Here is a 17508-nt window from a genome sequence, read left to right as displayed (position 1 = left end):
TGCCCTGCTAAGTTTTAGCATGCCTTCATAGCAAAAATGTGGCAGGGCATGCTGTGATGTACAGTTCCACAGCAGCTGGAGGGCCACAGGTTGAAGACCCATGCACTAGACGAAATCATCTAGTGTGTCTGATTCTGACACATCGTTCACGATATAGTCTAGGGCACAGGTTCTCAAACTCGGTCCTCAGGACCCCACACGGTGCATGTTTTGCAGGTCTCCTCACAGAATCACAAGTGACATAATTAGCTCCACCTGCGGACCTTTTCAAATGTGTCAGTGAGTAATTAATACACCTGTGCACTTGCTGGGTTACCTGCAAAACATGCACTGTGTGGGGTCCTGAGGACCGAGTTTGAGAACCACTGGTCTAGGGCACAGGTTCTCAAACTCGGTCCTCAGGACCCCACACGGTTCATGTTTTGCAGGTCACCTGCAGATTTTTAAAATGTGACAGTTGGTGATACAGAGCACACCTGCTGGGTGACATGGAAAACGTGAACCGTGTGGGGTCCTGAGGACCGAGTTTGAGAACCACTGGTCTAGTGTGTATGCACTATGTCGCTGACGATGAACGCTCCCACGTCATCAGCGAGATCCTCTATTGGACATGCATGCAGGTCCGACTCCCGCCACCTCCAGCAAGGGTCATACTGCCGAATGCAACATGGCCCCCACCAATCCAGTTCAATTGTTAAGGAGCACAGAATGAACGTTTTACTAATTCTGATGTTGCTCACTCTGTTTACTACAGCTAAAGTGATACTTAGGGGTCAGTCCAATTGTGTATTAGTTTCTGCAAGGCTGCGAGCAATTATGTGTGACTTTATTTACAAATCAGGCCACAAGAGGTGCGAGTTTGGGTGCTGTTGCCGGCATTGAAATTGCGCAGCAACTCGCACACTTCGCATATTGGGCCAATTCAGAGCTGATCGCAGCAGCAAATTTGTTAGAGCAAAACCATGTGCACTGCAGGGGAGGGGGGCAGATATAATAGTATTTTAGTACCTACCGGTAAATCCTTTTCTCCTAGTCCGTAGAGGATGCTGGGGACTCCAAAAGGACCATGGGGTATAGACTGGATCCGCAGGAGCTTGGGCACACTGAAAAGACTTTGACTGGGTGTGAACTGGCTCCTCCCTCTATGCCCCTCCTCCAGACCTCAGTTATAGGAACTGTGCCCAGGAGAGACGGACATTTCGAGGAAAGGATTTTTGTTTAAACTAAGGCGAGAAACAACCAGCCCACACCACAAACATACCGTACAACGGAGTATCAGGAAACCAGATAACAGTATGAATTAACAACAGCAACAAGCTGAATATAACTAATACACAACCCGCGTGTAAACAAATTTAACCAGTAATAATACACTGCAAGTAAGTCCGCACTGGGAAGGGCGCCCAGCATCCTCTACGGACTAGGAGAAAAGGATTTACCGGTAGGTACTAAAATCCTATTTTCTCTTACGTCCTAGAGGATGCTGGGTACTCCAAAAGGACCATGGGGTTTATACCAAAGCTCCAGAACGGGCGGGAGAGTGCGGACGACTCTGCAGCACCGATTGAGCAAACATGAGGTCCTCCTCAGCCAGTGTATCAAACTTGTAAAACTTAGCAAAGGTGTTTGAACCTGACCACGTAGCTGCTCTGCAAAGCTGAAGTGCCGAGACCCCTCGGGCAGCCGCCCAACACGAGCCCACTTTTCTGGTAGAATGGGCCTTTACTGATTTCGGCAACGGTAGCCCCGCCGAAGAATGAGCTTGCTGAATTGTACTACAAATCCAGCGTGCAATAGTTTGCTTAGAAGCAGGATTCCCAATCTTATTGGAAGCATGCAGGACAAACAAGGCCTCTGTTTTCCTGGTAAAAGCCGTTCTGGCGATGTAAATTTTCAAAGCTCTTACAACATCAAGAGACCTTGGAACTGCCACAGCATCTGTAGCCACAGGCACCACAATAGGTTGGTTAATGTGAAACGAAGAAACCACCTTCGGCAGAAATTGTTGACGAGTCCTCAATTCTGCTCTATCTGAATGGAAGATCAAATAAGGACTCTTGTGAGACAAGGCCGCCAACTCTGACACTCGCATGGCAGACGCCAGAGCCAAAAGCATGACTACCTTCCAAGTGAGAAACTTCAACTCCACCTTACGCAAAGGTTCAAACCAGGGAGACATAAGAAACTGCAACACCACTTCAAGATCCCACGGCGCCACAGGAGGCACAAACGGAGGATGGATATGCAGCACTCCCTTCACAAAAGTCTGAACCTCTGGAAGGACTGCCAATTCCTTTTGAAAGAAAATAGATAAAGCCGAAATCTGCACCTTGATGGAACCCAATTTCAGGCCTGCATCGACGCCTGCCTGCAAAAAATGGAGAAACCGACCCAAGTGAAATTCCTCCACAGGAGCAGTTTTGGTTTCACACCACGAAATATATTTTCTCCAAATACGGTGATAAGGCTAGGAAGGAGGTTACGGCGAAACATTAAGGAGAGTGGGGATGACCTCCCCAGGAATACCTTTTCGAGCTAAGATCTGGCGCTCAACTTCCTTGCCGTCAAACGCAGCCACGGTAAGTCTGGAAACACGCATGGCCCCTGCAGTAACAGGTCCTCTCTTAGAGGAAGCGGCCAAGGATCTTCCACCAATAATTCCCGAAGATCCGGATACCAGGCCCTGCGCGGCCAATCTGGACCTACGAGAATCGCCCGAACCTTTGCTCGTTGTATAATTCCCAACACCTTTGGAATGAGAGGAAGTGGAGGGAACACATATACCGACTGAAACACCCACGGAGTCACCAGGGCGTCCATTGCACTGGCTTGAGGGTCCCTTGACCTGGAACAATACCTCGGAAGCTTCTTGTTGAGGCGAGACGCCATCATGTCTATCAGAGGAATTCCCCAACGCTTCGTTACTTCTGCAAATACCTCTTGGTGAAGAGCCCACTCGCCCGGATGGAGATCGTGTCTGCTGGGGAAGTCTGCTTCCCAGTTGTCCACTCCCGGGAGGAAAACTGCTGACAGAGCACTCACGTGCTGTTCCGCCCAGCAAAGGATTCTTGTGGCCTCCACCATAGCCGCCCTGCTTCTTGTTCCGCCTTGACGGTTTACATGCGCCACCGCTGTTCTGTTGTCCGACTGGATTAGGACAGGTCAACCCTGAAGAAGGCTCTTTGCTTGGAGCAGGCCGTTGTAAATGGCTCTTAACTCGAGGACATTTATGTGGAGACAAGATTCCTGGTCTGACCATTTCCCCTGGAAATTTCTTCCTACGGTGACTGCGCCCCAGCCTCGGAGACTTGCATCTGTTGTCAGTAGGACCCAGTCCTGGATTCCGAATCAGCGCCCTTCTAGAAGGTGAGAACTTTGCAGCCACCACAGGAGAGAAATCCTGGCCCTGGAAGATAGGCTTATTTGCCGGTGCATGTGCAGGTGAGACCCGGACCATTTGCTCAGCAGATCCCACTGAAACACACGGGCATGAAACCTGCCAAACGGAATGGCTTCGTACGCCGCAACCATTTTCCCCAGAACTCGAGTACACTGATGAATCGACACACTTGTCGGCCTCAGAAGCTCCCTGACCATTGTCTGTAGTTCCAGAGCCTTGTCTTCCGGAAGAAACAAACACTCTCTGTAACTCCGTATCCAGAATCATGCCCAGAAAGGGCAGCCGAGTGGTCGGAATCAACTGAGAATTTGGTAAATTTAGAACCCAACCGAGACAATTCCACATTTCTTAACAATTTTTCCTTGGACCTCGCCTTTATCAGGAGATCGTCCAAGCACGGGATAATTGTAACCCCTTGTTTGCGAAGGAGAACCATAATTTCCGCCATGTCTTTGGTGAAAATCCTCGGGGCCGTGGAAAGCCCAAACGGCAACGTCTGAAATTGGTAATGACAATCCTGTATTGCAAACCTGAGGAAAGCTTGATGCGGAGGATAAATCGGGACGTGTAAATAGGCATCCTTTATATCTACTGACGCCATAAAATCACAGCCCAAAGAGATTCCATCTTGAACTTGAAAACTTTCAAGTAAGGATTGAGGGATTTTAGGTTCAGAATAGGTCTGACCGAACCGTCCGGCTTCGGAACAACAATGAGGCTCGAGTAGAACCCCTCCCCCTGTTGGTACAGGGGAACGGGAACAATGACCCTCTGTTGACACAACTTTTGTATTGCTGCCTTCACGACCGCCCTGTCCGGAAGGGACATTGGCAAGGCCGAAATGAAAAAGCGGTGAGGGGGCATCTCCTGAAACTCCAGCCTGTATCCCTGAGACACTATTTCTAGAACCCAAGGATCCAGGCCTGATTGAACCCAGACCTGACTGAAGAGCTGCAGACGGCCCCCCACCGGTCCGGACTCCCCCAGGGGAGCCCCAGCATCATGCGGTGGACTTGGTAGAGGCGGGGGTGGACTTTTGGTCCTGTGCGCCCGATACTGCAGGCGACTTTCTTCCCCGTCCTCTGCTCTTTGAAGCGAGGAAGGACAAACCTTTACCCCGCTTGTATTTATGTGGACGAAAGGACTGCATTTGTTGATGGGGTGCCTTTTTCTGCTGTGTAGGAACATAAGGAAGAAAAGATAACTTACCCGCAGTCGCGGTAGACACCAGGTCAGCCAAGCCGTCACCAAACAAGACACTACCTTTGAAAGGGAGAGCTTCCATAGCTTTCTTGGAGTCGGCATCAGCATACCATTGATGGATCCACAGCGCCCTCCAGGCCCAGATCGCCATGGCATTGGCTCTTGATCCCAAGAGACCAACCTCCCTCGCCGCATCCTTCAGGTAATCTGCAGCGTCCTTGATATAACCAAGAGTCAAAAGAACATTATTTTTATCAAGGGTATCCATATATTAGAAGCTAAATTATCAGCCCATTTAGCAATAGCACTACTCACCCATACCAACGCCACCGCAGGTCTGAGCAATGCACCAGTATTAGCGAAAATGGCCTTCAGAGACGTCTCCAGCTTGCGATCCGCCGGATCCTTGAGAGCTGCCGTGTCAGGAGACGGAAGCGCCACCTTCTTAGACAACCGGGAAAGAGCCTTGTCGACATTCGGAGACGACTCCCATTTGTCCCCGTCATCAGAGGGGAAAGGATACGCCATGAAAATTCTTTTGGGAATCTGTCACCTCTTGTCCGGCGACTCCCAAGCCTTTTCACAAAGAGTATTCATTTCATGAGAGGGGGGAAACTTTACCTCAGGTTTTTTCCCTTTAAATAAACAAATCCTTGTTTCCTGCACCGCAGGTTCCTCAGAGATACGTAAAATAAGAATTTACTTACCGATAATTCTATTTCTCGGAGTCCGTAGTGGATGCTGGGGTTCCTGAAAGGACCATGGGGAATAGCGGCTCCGCAGGAGACAGGGCACAAAAGTAAAGCTTTCCGATCAGGTGGTGTGCACTGGCTCCTCCCCCTATGACCCTCCTCCAAGCCAGTTAGGTACTGTGCCCGGACGAGCGTACACAATAAGGGAGGAATTTTGAATCCCGGGTAAGACTCATACCAGCCACACCAATCACACCGTACAACTTGTGATCTAAACCCAGTTAACAGTATGATAACAGCGGAGCCTCTGAAAAGATGGCTCACAACAATAATAACCCGATTTTTGTAACTATGTACAAGTATTGCAGATAATCCGCACTTGGGATGGGCGCCCAGCATCCACTACGGACTCCGAGAAATAGAATTATCGGTAAGTAAATTCTTATTTTCTCTATCGTCCTAGTGGATGCTGGGGTTCCTGAAAGGACCATGGGGATTATACCAAAGCTCCCAAACGGGCGGGAGAGTGCGGATGACTCTGCAGCACCGAATGAGAGAACTCCAGGTCCTCCTTAGCCAGGGTATCAAATTTGTAGGATTTTACAAACGTGTTCGCCCCTGACTAAATAACCGCTCGGCAAAGTTGTAAAGCCGAGACCCCTCGGGCAGCCGCCCAAGATGAGCCCACCTTCCTTGTGGAATGGGCATTTACATATTTTGGCTGTGGCAGGCCTGCCACAGAATGTGCAAGCTGAATTGTAGTACACATCCAACTAGCAATAGTCTGCTTAAAAGCAAGAGCACCCAGTTTGTTGGGTGCATACAGGATAACAGCAAGTCAGTTTTCCTGACTCCAGCCGTCCTGGAACCTATATTTTCAGGGCCCTGACAACATCTAGCAACTTGGAGTCCTCCAAGTCCCTAGTAGGTGCAAGGCACCACAATAAGCTGGTTCAGGTGAAACACTGACACCACCTTAGGGAGAGAACTGGGGACGAGTCCGCAGCTCTGCCCTGTCCGAATGGACAAACAAATATGGGCTTTTTTGAGAAAAAAACCACCAATTTGACACTCGCCTGGTCCAGGCCAGGGCCAAGAACATGGTCACTTTTCATGTGAGATGCTTCAAATCCACAGATTTGACTGGTTTTAAACCAATGTGATTTGAAGAATCCAAGAACTACGTTGAGATCCCACAGTGCCACTGGAGGCACAAAAGAGGGTTGTATATGCAATACTCCCTTGACAAAGTTCTGGACTTCAGGAACTGAAGCCAATTCTTTCTGGAAGAAAATTGACAGGGCCGAAATTTGAACCTTAATGGACCCCAATTTGAGGCCCATAGACACTCCTGTTTGCAGGAAATGCAGGAATCGACCGAGTTGAAATTTCTTTGTGGGGCCTTCCTGGCCTCACACCACGCAACATATTTTCGCCACATGTGGTGATAATGTTGTGCGGTCACCTCCTTTCTGGCTTTGACCAGGGTAGGAATGACCTCTTCCGGAATGCCTTTTTCCCTCAGGATCCGGCGTTCCACCGCCATGCCAACAAACGCAGCTGCGGTAAGTCTTGGAACAGACATGGTACTTGCTGAAGCAAGTCCCTTCTTAGCGGCAGAGGCCATAAGACCTCTGTAAACATCTCTTGAAGTTCCGGGTACCAAGTCCTTCTTGGCCAATCCGGAGCCATGAGTATAGTTCTTACTCCTCTACGTCTTATAATTCTCAGCACCTTAGGTATGAGAAGCAGAGGAGGGAACACATACACCGACTGGTACACCCACGGTGTTACCAGAACGTCCACAGCTATTGCCTGAGGGTCTCTTGACCTGGCGCAATACCTGTCCCGTTTTTTGTTCAGACGGGACGCCATCATGTCCACCTTTGGTATTTCCCAACGGTTTACAATCATGTGGAAAAAACTTCCCGATGAAGTTTCCACTCTCCCGGGTGGAGGTCGTGCCTGCTGAGGGAGTCTGCTTCCCAGTTTCCATTCCCGGGATGAAACACTGCTGACAGTGCTATCACATGATTTTCCGCCCAGCGAAAAAGTCCTTGCAGTTTTTGCCATTGCCCTCCTGCTTCTTGTGTCGCCCTGTCTGTTTACGTGGGCGACTGCCGTGATGTTTTTCCCACTGGATCAATACCGGCTGACCTTGAAGCAGAGGTCTTGCTAAGCTTAGAGCATTATAAATTTACCCTTAGCTCCAGTATATTTATGTGGAGAAAAGTCTCCAGACTTGATCACACTCCCTGGAAATTTTTTCCTTGTGTGACTGCTCCCCAGCCTCTCGGGCTGGGCTCCGTGGTCACCAGCATCCAATCCTGAATGCCGAATCTGCGGCCCTCTAGAAGATGAGCACTCTATAACCACCACAGGAGAGACACCCTTGTCCTTGGATATAGGGTTATCCGCTGATGCATCTGAAGATGCGATCCGGACCATTTGTCCAGCAGATCCCACTGAAAAGTTCTTGCGTGAAATCTGCCGAATGGAATTGCTTCGTAGGAAGCCACCATTTTCTACCAGGACCCTTGTGCAATGATGCACTGTTTTTAGGAGGTTCCTGACTAGCTCGGATAACTCCCTGGCTTTCTCTTTCGGGAGAAACACCTTTTTCTGGACTGTGTCCAGAATCATCCCTAGGCACAGCAGACGTGTCGTCGGGATCAGCTGCGATTTTGGAATATTTAGAATCCACCCGTGCTGTTGTAGCAGTATCCGAGATAGTGCTACTCCTACCTCCAACTGTTCCCTGGACTATGCCCTTATCAGGAGATCGTCCAAGTAAGGGATAATTAAGACGCCTTTTCTTCGAAGAAGAATCATCATTTCGGCCATTACCTTAGTAAAGACCCGGGGTGCCGTGGACAATCCAAACGGCAGCGTCTGAAACTGATAGTGACAGTTCTGCACCACGAACCTGAGGTACCCTTAGTGAGAAGGGCAAATTTGGGACATAGAGGTAAGCATCCCTGATGACCCGGGACACTATATAGTCCCCTTCTTCCTGTTCGTTATCACTGCTCTGAGTGACTCCATCTTGATTTGAACCTTTGTAAGTGTTCAAAAATTTTTTAGATTTAGAATAAGTCTCACCTAGCCTTCTGGCTTCAGTACCACAATATAGTGTGGAATAATACCCCTTTTCTTGTAGTAGGAGGGGTAATTTAATTATCACCTGCTGGGAATACAGCTTGTGAATTTTTTTCCATACTGCCTCCTTGTCGGAGGGAGACCTTGGTAAAGCAGACTTCAGGAGCCTGCGAAGGGGAAACATCTCGACATTCCAATCTGTACCCCTGGGATACTACTTGTAGGATCCAGGGGTCCTGTACGGTCTCAGCGCCATGCTGAGAACTTGTCAGAAGCGGTGGAACGCTTCTGTTCCTGGGAATGGGCTGCCTGCTGCAGTCTTCTTCCCTTTCCTCTATCCCTGGGCAGATATGATCTTATAGGGACGAAAGGACTGAGGCTGAAAAGACGGTGTCTTTTTCTGCAGAGATGTGACTTAGGGTAAAAACGGTGGATTATCCAGCAGTTGCCGTGGCCACCAGGTCCGATGGACCGACCCCAAATAACTCCTCTTCCTTTATACGGCAATACACCTTTGTGCCGTTTGGAATCTGCATCACCTGACCACTGTCGTGTCCATAACATCTTCTGGCAGTTATGGACATCGCATTTACTCTTGATGCCAGAGTGCAAATATCCCTCTGTGCATCTCGCATATATAGAAATGCATCCTTTAAATGCTCTATAGTCAATAAAATACTGTCCCTGTCAAGGGTATCAATATTTTTAGTCAGGGAATCCGACCAAGCCACCCCAGCTCTGCACATCCAGGCTGAGGCGATCGCTGGTCGCAGTATAACACCAGTATGTGTGTATATACTTTTTATGATATTTTCCAGCCTCCTGTCAGCTGGTCCTTGAGGACGGCCCTATCTATAGACGGTACCGCCACTTGTTTTGATAAGCGTGTGAGCGCCTTATCCACCCTAAGGGGTGTTTCCCAACGCGCCCTAACTTCTGGCGGGAAAGGGTATACCGCCCATAATTTTCTATCGGGGGGAACCCACGCATCATCACACACTTTATTTAATTTATCTGATTCAGGAAAAACTATGGTAGTTTTTTCACATCCCACATAATACCCTCTTTTGTGGTACTTGTAGTATCAGAAATATGTAACACCTCCTTCATTGCCTTTAACGTGTGGCCCTAATAAGGAATACGTTTGTTTATTCACCGTCGACACTGGATTCAGTGTCCCTGTCTGTGTCTGTGTCGACCGACTAAAGTAAACGGGCGTTTTAAAACCCCTGACGGTGTTTTTGAGACGTCTGGACCGGTACTAATTGTTTGTCGGCCGTCTCATGTCGTCAACCGACCTTGCAGCGTGTTGACATTATCACGTAATTCCCTAAATAAGCCATCCATTCCGGTGTCGACTCCCTAGAGAGTGACATCACCATTACAGGCAATTGCTCCGCCTCCTCACCAACATCGTCCTCCTACATGTCGACACACACGTACCGACACACAGCACACACACAGGGAATGCTCTGATAGAGGACAGGACCCACTAGCCCTTTGGAGAGACAGAGGGAGAGTTTGCCAGCACACACCAAAAACGCTATAATTATATAGGGACAACCTTATATAAGTGTTTTCCCTTATAGCATCTTTTTTATATATTTCTAACGCCAAATTAGTGCCCCCCCTCTCTGTTTTAACCCTGTTTCTGTAGTGCAGTGCAGGGGAGAGCCTGGGAGCCTTCCCTCCAGCCTTTCTGTGAGGGAAAATGGCGCTGTGTGCTGAGGAGATAGGCCCCGCCCCTTTTTCGGCGGCCTCGTCTCCCGCTCTTAACGGATTCTGGCAGGGGTTAAATATCTCCATATAGCCTCCGGAGGCTATATGTGAGGTATTTTTAGCCAAAATAGGTTTTCATTTGCCTCCCAGGGCGCCCCCCTCCCAGCGCCCTGCACCCTCAGTGACTGCCGTGTGAAGTGTGCTGAGAGGAAAATGGCGCACAGCTGCAGTGCTGTGCGCTACCTTTAGAAGACTGAGGAGTCTTCTGCCGCCGATTCTGGACCTCTTCTTATTTCAGCATCTGCAAGGGGGCCGGCGGCAAGGCTCCGGTGACCATCCAGGCTGTACCTGTGATCGTCCCTCTGGAGCTGATGTCCAGTAGCCAAGAAGCCAATCCATCCTGCACGCAGGTGAGTTCACTTCTTCTCCCCTAAGTCCCTCGTTGCAGTGATCCTGTTGCCAGCAGGACTCACTGTAAAATAAAAAACCTAAGCTAAACTTTTCTAAGCAGCTCTTTAGGAGAGCCACCTAGATTGCACCCTTCTCGGCCGGGCACAAAAATCTAACTGGCTTGGAGGAGGGTCATAGGGGGAGGAGCCAGTGCACACCACCTGATCGGAAAGCTTTACTTTTGTGCCCTGTCTCCTGCGGAGCCGCTATTCCCCATGGTCCTTTCAGGAACCCCAGCATCCACTAGGACGATAGAGAAAACATCTTTAATAGCCACAATCATGTACTGAATACTCTTAACTAGCCTTGGGTGTAAGGTAGCCTCAGTGAAGTCTACATCGGAATCAGAATTCGTGTCGGTATCCTTATCTACCATCTGGGTAAACGAACGCTTTTGCGCCCCTGACGGGGCCTGCACCTGAGACAAAGCATCCTCCATGGATTTTCTCCACACTTGTGTCTGAGATTCCGATTTATCCAATCTCTTAGACAATGAGGCCACATTTGTATTAAGAGCACTTAACATCGTAAGCAAATCTGTGTCGGCTGCGCCGACAGAGCCATCTCCAGACCCGTATCTGAGTCCCCAGCCACCTCCTCCGGGGAGTAACACTCAGCTTCAGACATGCCGACACGGAGTACCAACACACACTGTCTCAGCTAGGGGACAGACCCACAAGGAAGCCCGGATAGAGAAAACACAGAGGGAGTATGCTCACACCCCAGCGCCCATATAACCCACCAAACGATATATGTGAAAAGCGCTGCTGTTATCAATATATACATGCACCAAATACTTGAATTGGAGCTTGGAGGTCCTGGGCCAGCATCTCATGCAGTGGCTGTGGATGAGAGAAAATGGCGCGGGTGAGCTGTGCGGTTAAGCCCCGCCCCTTCCCGGCGCGCTTCAGACCCGCTAAAATTTGAAATTGAAATGCTGGCGGGGGAACGGAAAACAGTGCCCGGGCACCGAAAATGCCTTCTGCCAGCCTCAAAAGACCCAGTAGCATGCTGCCCAGGGCGCTCCCCCCCCCAGCGCCCTGCACCCTGTGAGTGCCGTTCGTGAAGTGTGTGGGAGCATGGAGCGCAGCACTACCGCTGCGCTGCTACCTCGTTACTGAAGTCTTCTAATGTCTTCGGTTCTTCACATACTCACCCGGTTTCTTTCTTCTGGCTTCTGTGAGGGGGGTGACGGCGCAGCTCCAGGAACAAGCAGCTAGGCGCACCAAGTGATCGAACCCTCTGGAGCTAATGGTGTCCAGTAGCCTAAGAAGCAGAGCCTTTAACTAAGTAGAAGTAGGTCTGACTTCTCTCCCCTCACTCCCACGCTGCAGGGAGCCTGTAGCCAGCAGGTCTCCCTGAAAATAATAAACCTAACAAAGTCTTTTCAGAGAAACTCAGTAGAGCTCCCCTAGTGAGTGTCCAGTCACTCCTGGGCACAAAGTCTATCTGAGGTCTGGAGGAGGGGCATAGAGGGAGGAGCCAGTTCACACCCACTAAAAGTCTTTTCAGTGTGCCCAAGCTCCTGCGGATCCAGTCTATACCCCATGGTCCTTTTGGAGTCCCCAGCATCCTCTAGGACGTAAGAGAAAACATGTGCAGAGAGAGTTAGATATGGGTGGAGCGCGTTCAAACTGAAATCGAAACTGCAGTGTAAAAATAAAGCATTTACCCTGCACAGAAACAATATAACCCACCCAAATCTAACTCTCTCTGCAAATGTTATATCTGCCCCACCTGCAGTACACATGGTTTTGCCCAACAGGTAACAAATTTGCTGCTGCGATCAACTCTGAATTACCCCCACAGTGCCTGATTCATGTTTGTAAGTAAAGCAAATATATTTGTGCCTGGAACAAGTCATGTTGCATGCAAGGGGTGCAAACACATTTTACTGGCTGCTTTTGCATGTAGCCCACAAATGAATGCTTTACTTTCACTTAATTGTTAGTTTATATATAAATATTTATATCATAATATTATGATTAAAGGGCTAGAGGGACTGGATTACGAGGAAAGGCTTACTAGGTTGAATATGTACAGTATACACTGGAAAAGAGGCGTCTAAGAGGAGACATTATTAACATCTTCAAATATGTAAAGGGACATCACAAAGTGTTGTCAGAGGAATTATTTGTTAAAAGAACTCTGTATAGGACACGTGGGCACTCGCTGAGGCTGGAGGAGAGAAAATTCTGTACGCAACAGAGGAAAGGGTTCTTCACTGTTAGGGCAATAAGGATTTGGAATTCTCTGCCAGGGACTCTGTAACTGCATTTATAAAAGGATTGGATACATTTCTGATTGAAAATCATATGCAAGGTTATAACACTTAAAATACTGACGGTGATAATCCAGGTGTAACATGATTTATAGTTGTTAACTGGTCATAAAACATTACTTCAGCAGGTACATTATAATCAACTCAACTTAATACAGAATACAGGTTGAACACGATGGGTTTTTTGCCTATATTCAACCTCAATGTATATGTTACTATATACAATACCACACTATTCAGATCCCAGTCACCTAAAATTATAGAATTAAATCAAGTCAGACTAAAAGTATTGGTTGATCACATTTGCAAGGATCTTTAATATACATTTTTATATTTTTCATTTAACTATGCATTTAAGGGTTTGAACATAGCAATACAGTCAGTACACACATAGAACTGACCACCATCTATATCAATATCTTTTGCAGCAGGTTATAGACCTATAAATACAAATACAACAGCCTGCAAGTTGTGGCAACTGCCAAGATTTCAGCAATTTATTCACAGGGTTTAAGGTAGCAACTTGTAAAGGCAAAACCAGCCTAGTGTGCTTATAAATTGCGTCTCCAAACATGGCTGCTCAGTTGCTGAAATGTTGGCACTTGCCACAACTCGTAGGCTATTGTATTTAACCCACAGGATCAATTTACTTTTAGACACTCACACAGAACTTCTATATTGCATATAATCTATTGTGGGCTTTGTTTAATGCATTATTAACCATATTATTAAATTAAACTAATTCCAGATAACCTAAATAGCCTGTTTCTTTTATAATTATTTAAACTTAAATATAGATACAAAGGGGATGTAGTTGCTTTACCGGCGGTCAGGATACAGACATCGGAATCCCGCCCTCTTACAATACCGGCAGCCGTAATGGCGGCAAACAGGGACTATTCCCACGACACCTAAAGAGTGGGAATAGAACCTGTGGCGAGTGCATCATTGCACTCACCTCCCCCCCTGGCATTCTGGTGGCCGGGATCCCGTAGTCTGGATGCTGACCTCCGGGATCCCGACCACCAGCATTACAGCCCCAACCCATACAAAACGGCCTAATTCAAAGATGTATGGAAACCAGATGGTTTATGTACATCTTATATGTTTAGAGATCTGTGCCTGCGCAGATACTGCATCGTACATGTGCAGATCTCCTTCTGCAAGATCGCTCGCAGTTCCCAAAAATTACAATTGGCGGTCGTGGGGCAGCGCTGCTTGTATTTCCAGAAAATGGGGGCTTGTGAGCCTGACAGATTTACTGGCCTTGCAAGCAAACAAGAGGCGGACATTCTGAGTTAGCTTACGCTTACACAGGTGGCTGATGGTCTGAATAGGGGGTTCAATGCTGCATCTTCAGACGCAGCACTCTGATCAGTGATGCTGCCTGGTGAGGTCTTTTTCTTTAGCATATTTTTGAACAGCAGCTGTGTCCATAGATACAGATGCAGTGCAGAAACATCCATCTCTAAATCAGGCCCAAAGGTACATATAGTCGTAATATGCATGCATGCTGTGCTTCCGGTCTAGGAAAAACCAAGCACCACTGAAGGCTCTTTGCAGTGCAGTGTCTTCCTCATCACTACTCAAGTATAAAAGGTAATGCAGGACATCTACAGAATGTTCAAATGTCCCTGCAATTCCATACATTTTACTAATTAAATTGAAGCATTATATACATATATTTAAAAAAAGTTAATAAATACACACATTTCACATTGTAATTTGTAATTGATTTCACAGACTTTGTAGACATAAAAATAGATATCTATAAATGGACATTGTATTATGGTAATTAGGATCTGAGATACACTGCATGAACAAATAAATCCACTTCTTGATTACATAATCAAGATCTGTTTACGGGAGAGGAATGGTGTCTGGGCATCACATAGCGCCTGTGCGAAATCATCCAGAGGTCTTTGGGTGCATGGCGGAGGAACAAGTTTCCCCCTGCGGATTAAATCACAAAGGTCCCGGATCATCTTGGTAATTTCTTCTCGATCTACTAAAGATAGTTAAGAAGAAAAAAAAGAGATGTCATACAGGAAAAGAAAAAAGTGTGGGAAAAACAAAACAATGGTATAAAATAGGTTACATAAAATGGTGATTGGTGTTTTGGCGTGTATATATACATACTCTGATGCCTGTCTCTCTTCCACTGAGTTACCCAAAAGCCACACAACTTCACATTCTTAAATATTAGAGCACTCTGAAAAAGAATGGAGGAGACAGATAATTATTAAGGAAACCAGTAATATTACACTCTGGAAACATCTACTTACTGGATGACTTATCAGTGTGTCAGCTAAGTAAAACTATATGGCTTCCAAATATCTAAAGTTAATAAATAACAGGGAGCACATGAGGACTGAAAACAAGTGCTGAAACAGTGACTGGATACTGTCAAAAAGGTATTTTCAGTTCTCCTAACCATCTTCTTTCTAAAGGCACATTATATGCATGACTTAAAACCAAGCTTTATGAATCATGTAGTTCTAGCCACTCAATCACAGACACTACTCAAATTGGATAGGAGTCAAGTCCATCAACAAAGTGCACTATTGGATCTTGGCAAAACAAAATTGTGCTGCACGGGGGTTAAATGTAAAATGAGCTGACATATTCAAAGATGAGTGCATCATAACGCCTTTAAATTGTTTACTACATGCAAAGCATGCAGTATTTTTCATGCATGCAACAAAAAATAGGATTTTAATACCTACCGGCAAATCCTTTTCTCTTAGTCCGTAGAGGATGCTGGGGACTCCGTAAGGACCATGGGGTATAGACGGATCCGCAGGAGACATGGGCACACTATAAGACTTTGAATGGGTGCGAACTGGCTCCTCCCTCTATGCCCCTCCTCCAGACTCCAGTTAGAGAACTATGCCCAGGAAGACGGACATTTCGAGGAAAGAATTTTATGTTTAAACACTGTGAGTGTCATACCAGCTCACAGCTCGAACATGCCGCAGAACGTGGCATTCAATAGAACGCCAGCCAACGGTATGAAAAATATACAGCCATATGCTGAGAGAATATGTAACACAACCTGTGTGTCAACACAACGAATAACAAGATACCGCATGCCAGGGCATGAATAACGTCAGCAACAGCCTGACTGAAAAGAAACACCACAAGAGTGTAACCATAACCAAGAACTGCAGACACAGTACGCACTGGGACGGGCGCCCAGCATCCTCTACGGACTAAGAGAAAAGGATTTACCGGTAGGTATTAAAATCCTATTTTCTTTTTCATCCACTAGGGGTCACTGGAGTACTCTTGGGGATATGGACGGTGTTAGCAAGGACTGGGCACTGAATATTCAAATTTCAGTAACTCTCCTCCCCTCCATACTCCCCGAATACCTCAGTGTTTTTTCGGTGCTCACATGGATAGGAGCACAAAGTGTGGAGTTCCACATATTCTACTTTTAGATAATTTTTTATATTTTTTTTTAATTACAATCCTTTCCCAGCTTAAACAAAAGCTCTGGGTCCAGGATTATAGAAGCTGCTGCGTGCAGCTCTTGGCGTGTCGGGCCTCACAAAGGAGCCCCCTCACAGCCACAAGCAGCTCAGCTAACAACAGCTGAGGCTGCAGAAGGGACTGGACGGCACTTGATCAAGAAGCCCCGTCAGAGCCCATGAGCACAGTGCTGCAGAGGAGAAGCCGACAAAAGGTATTTCTGAACGGGGCGGTCAGTCACGCTGCCGCCCCGCCGTGTGGGGGACTATTACAACCGCCCCCCCCCCCCCCTTCCCCGAAACTACCGCTCTCCGCTGATGTCCGCTCCCCGCCTACTAGTCCTGAGCCGCTGCTCTCCCCCTCCCTCCCGCTTCAGAGCTCCGGGCCGCGAACGGCGGCTGGCGCGGCTCTGTCTGCCGGGAGAGGAGAGAGGGGAGACTGACCGCAGTCAGTGCTTGGGGAGGTCGCGCGGCCGGCCGCCGCTCAGTGAGATTCGCTGCAGGGCCGCTCCAAACGCCGTTGAGCCAGGGTCTGTCCCTGTCACGGCGCCAGCTCAGCACTCAGAAGGGCACGCTGGGGGGGGGAAGTTGCCGGCGGCTCTGCTCACTCAGACCGCGGACAGCGCTCAGTGCTGCCGCGGTCTGTCCCTAAAAACAGTCCTAGTAGTTACTGGGCTCATGCTGGACAGACAGGAGTTCCACTGCCCCTATTCCATGCAGCGCAACTGCAGGGGGGGGGGGGGGAGAGTGTGTGCCCTCATCAGCAGCAATAGACAGCTTTTGCTAAAGAAGGCTGTATTGTGTTATATATGCATAAGGGCACGTTTTATAACATTCAAATGCAATATGTAGTATGCTCTGTGTAACGGACTATACGCACATGGCTGGAGGCCATTTTTAACAATGATTCCTGTTTCTTTTCTAGAACTTTCCTGTCCTACAACACTGCTCCACCAGATGGCGCAGGGGTGTTAGTAGGAATTTTCACTCGTGCGCTGTTCTTCAGCCATATACAGAATTTTACTGAGTCGTGGAATTTGTCTGGTTACATAATAGGTAAGGCGCCAGCAAAACCTCACTGCGCAAGATAGTGAGGATATTAACAGCCGGGCAGTGTTAATTTCACCAGGGCAGTGCGTCAGTCTCTGAAGTTTACGAGACCGAAGAAACTCTAATGCCTGATGGGGTACT

The 17508-nt window shown here is 47.8% G+C and overlaps 1 protein-coding gene across 3 annotated transcripts in view; it reads right to left on the bottom strand.

The window, feature by feature from the left end:
- Positions 1–13133: 13133 nt before the first annotated feature.
- The window catches only part of MECR (mitochondrial trans-2-enoyl-CoA reductase), a 116289-nt gene continuing 111914 nt past the window's right edge, over positions 13134–17508 (bottom strand). For all 3 annotated transcript variants that reach the window (XM_063954515.1, XM_063954524.1, XM_063954523.1), the window contains exons 9-10: positions 14984–15056; positions 13134–14852 (exon numbers count right to left, since the gene is read on the bottom strand). In XM_063954515.1, the coding sequence (XP_063810585.1) occupies positions 14686–14852; positions 14984–15056 (240 nt within the window). In that variant the 3' untranslated portion in view covers positions 13134–14685. The remainder of the gene's footprint in view (positions 14853–14983; positions 15057–17508) is intronic.

This window comes from Pseudophryne corroboree, chromosome 2 (assembly GCF_028390025.1).
Source record: "Pseudophryne corroboree isolate aPseCor3 chromosome 2, aPseCor3.hap2, whole genome shotgun sequence".
Taxonomy (NCBI): Eukaryota; Metazoa; Chordata; class Amphibia; order Anura; family Myobatrachidae; genus Pseudophryne; species Pseudophryne corroboree.
Note: the sequence above shows the minus strand (reverse complement) of the source record. Positions and strands in the feature narration are given on the sequence as shown.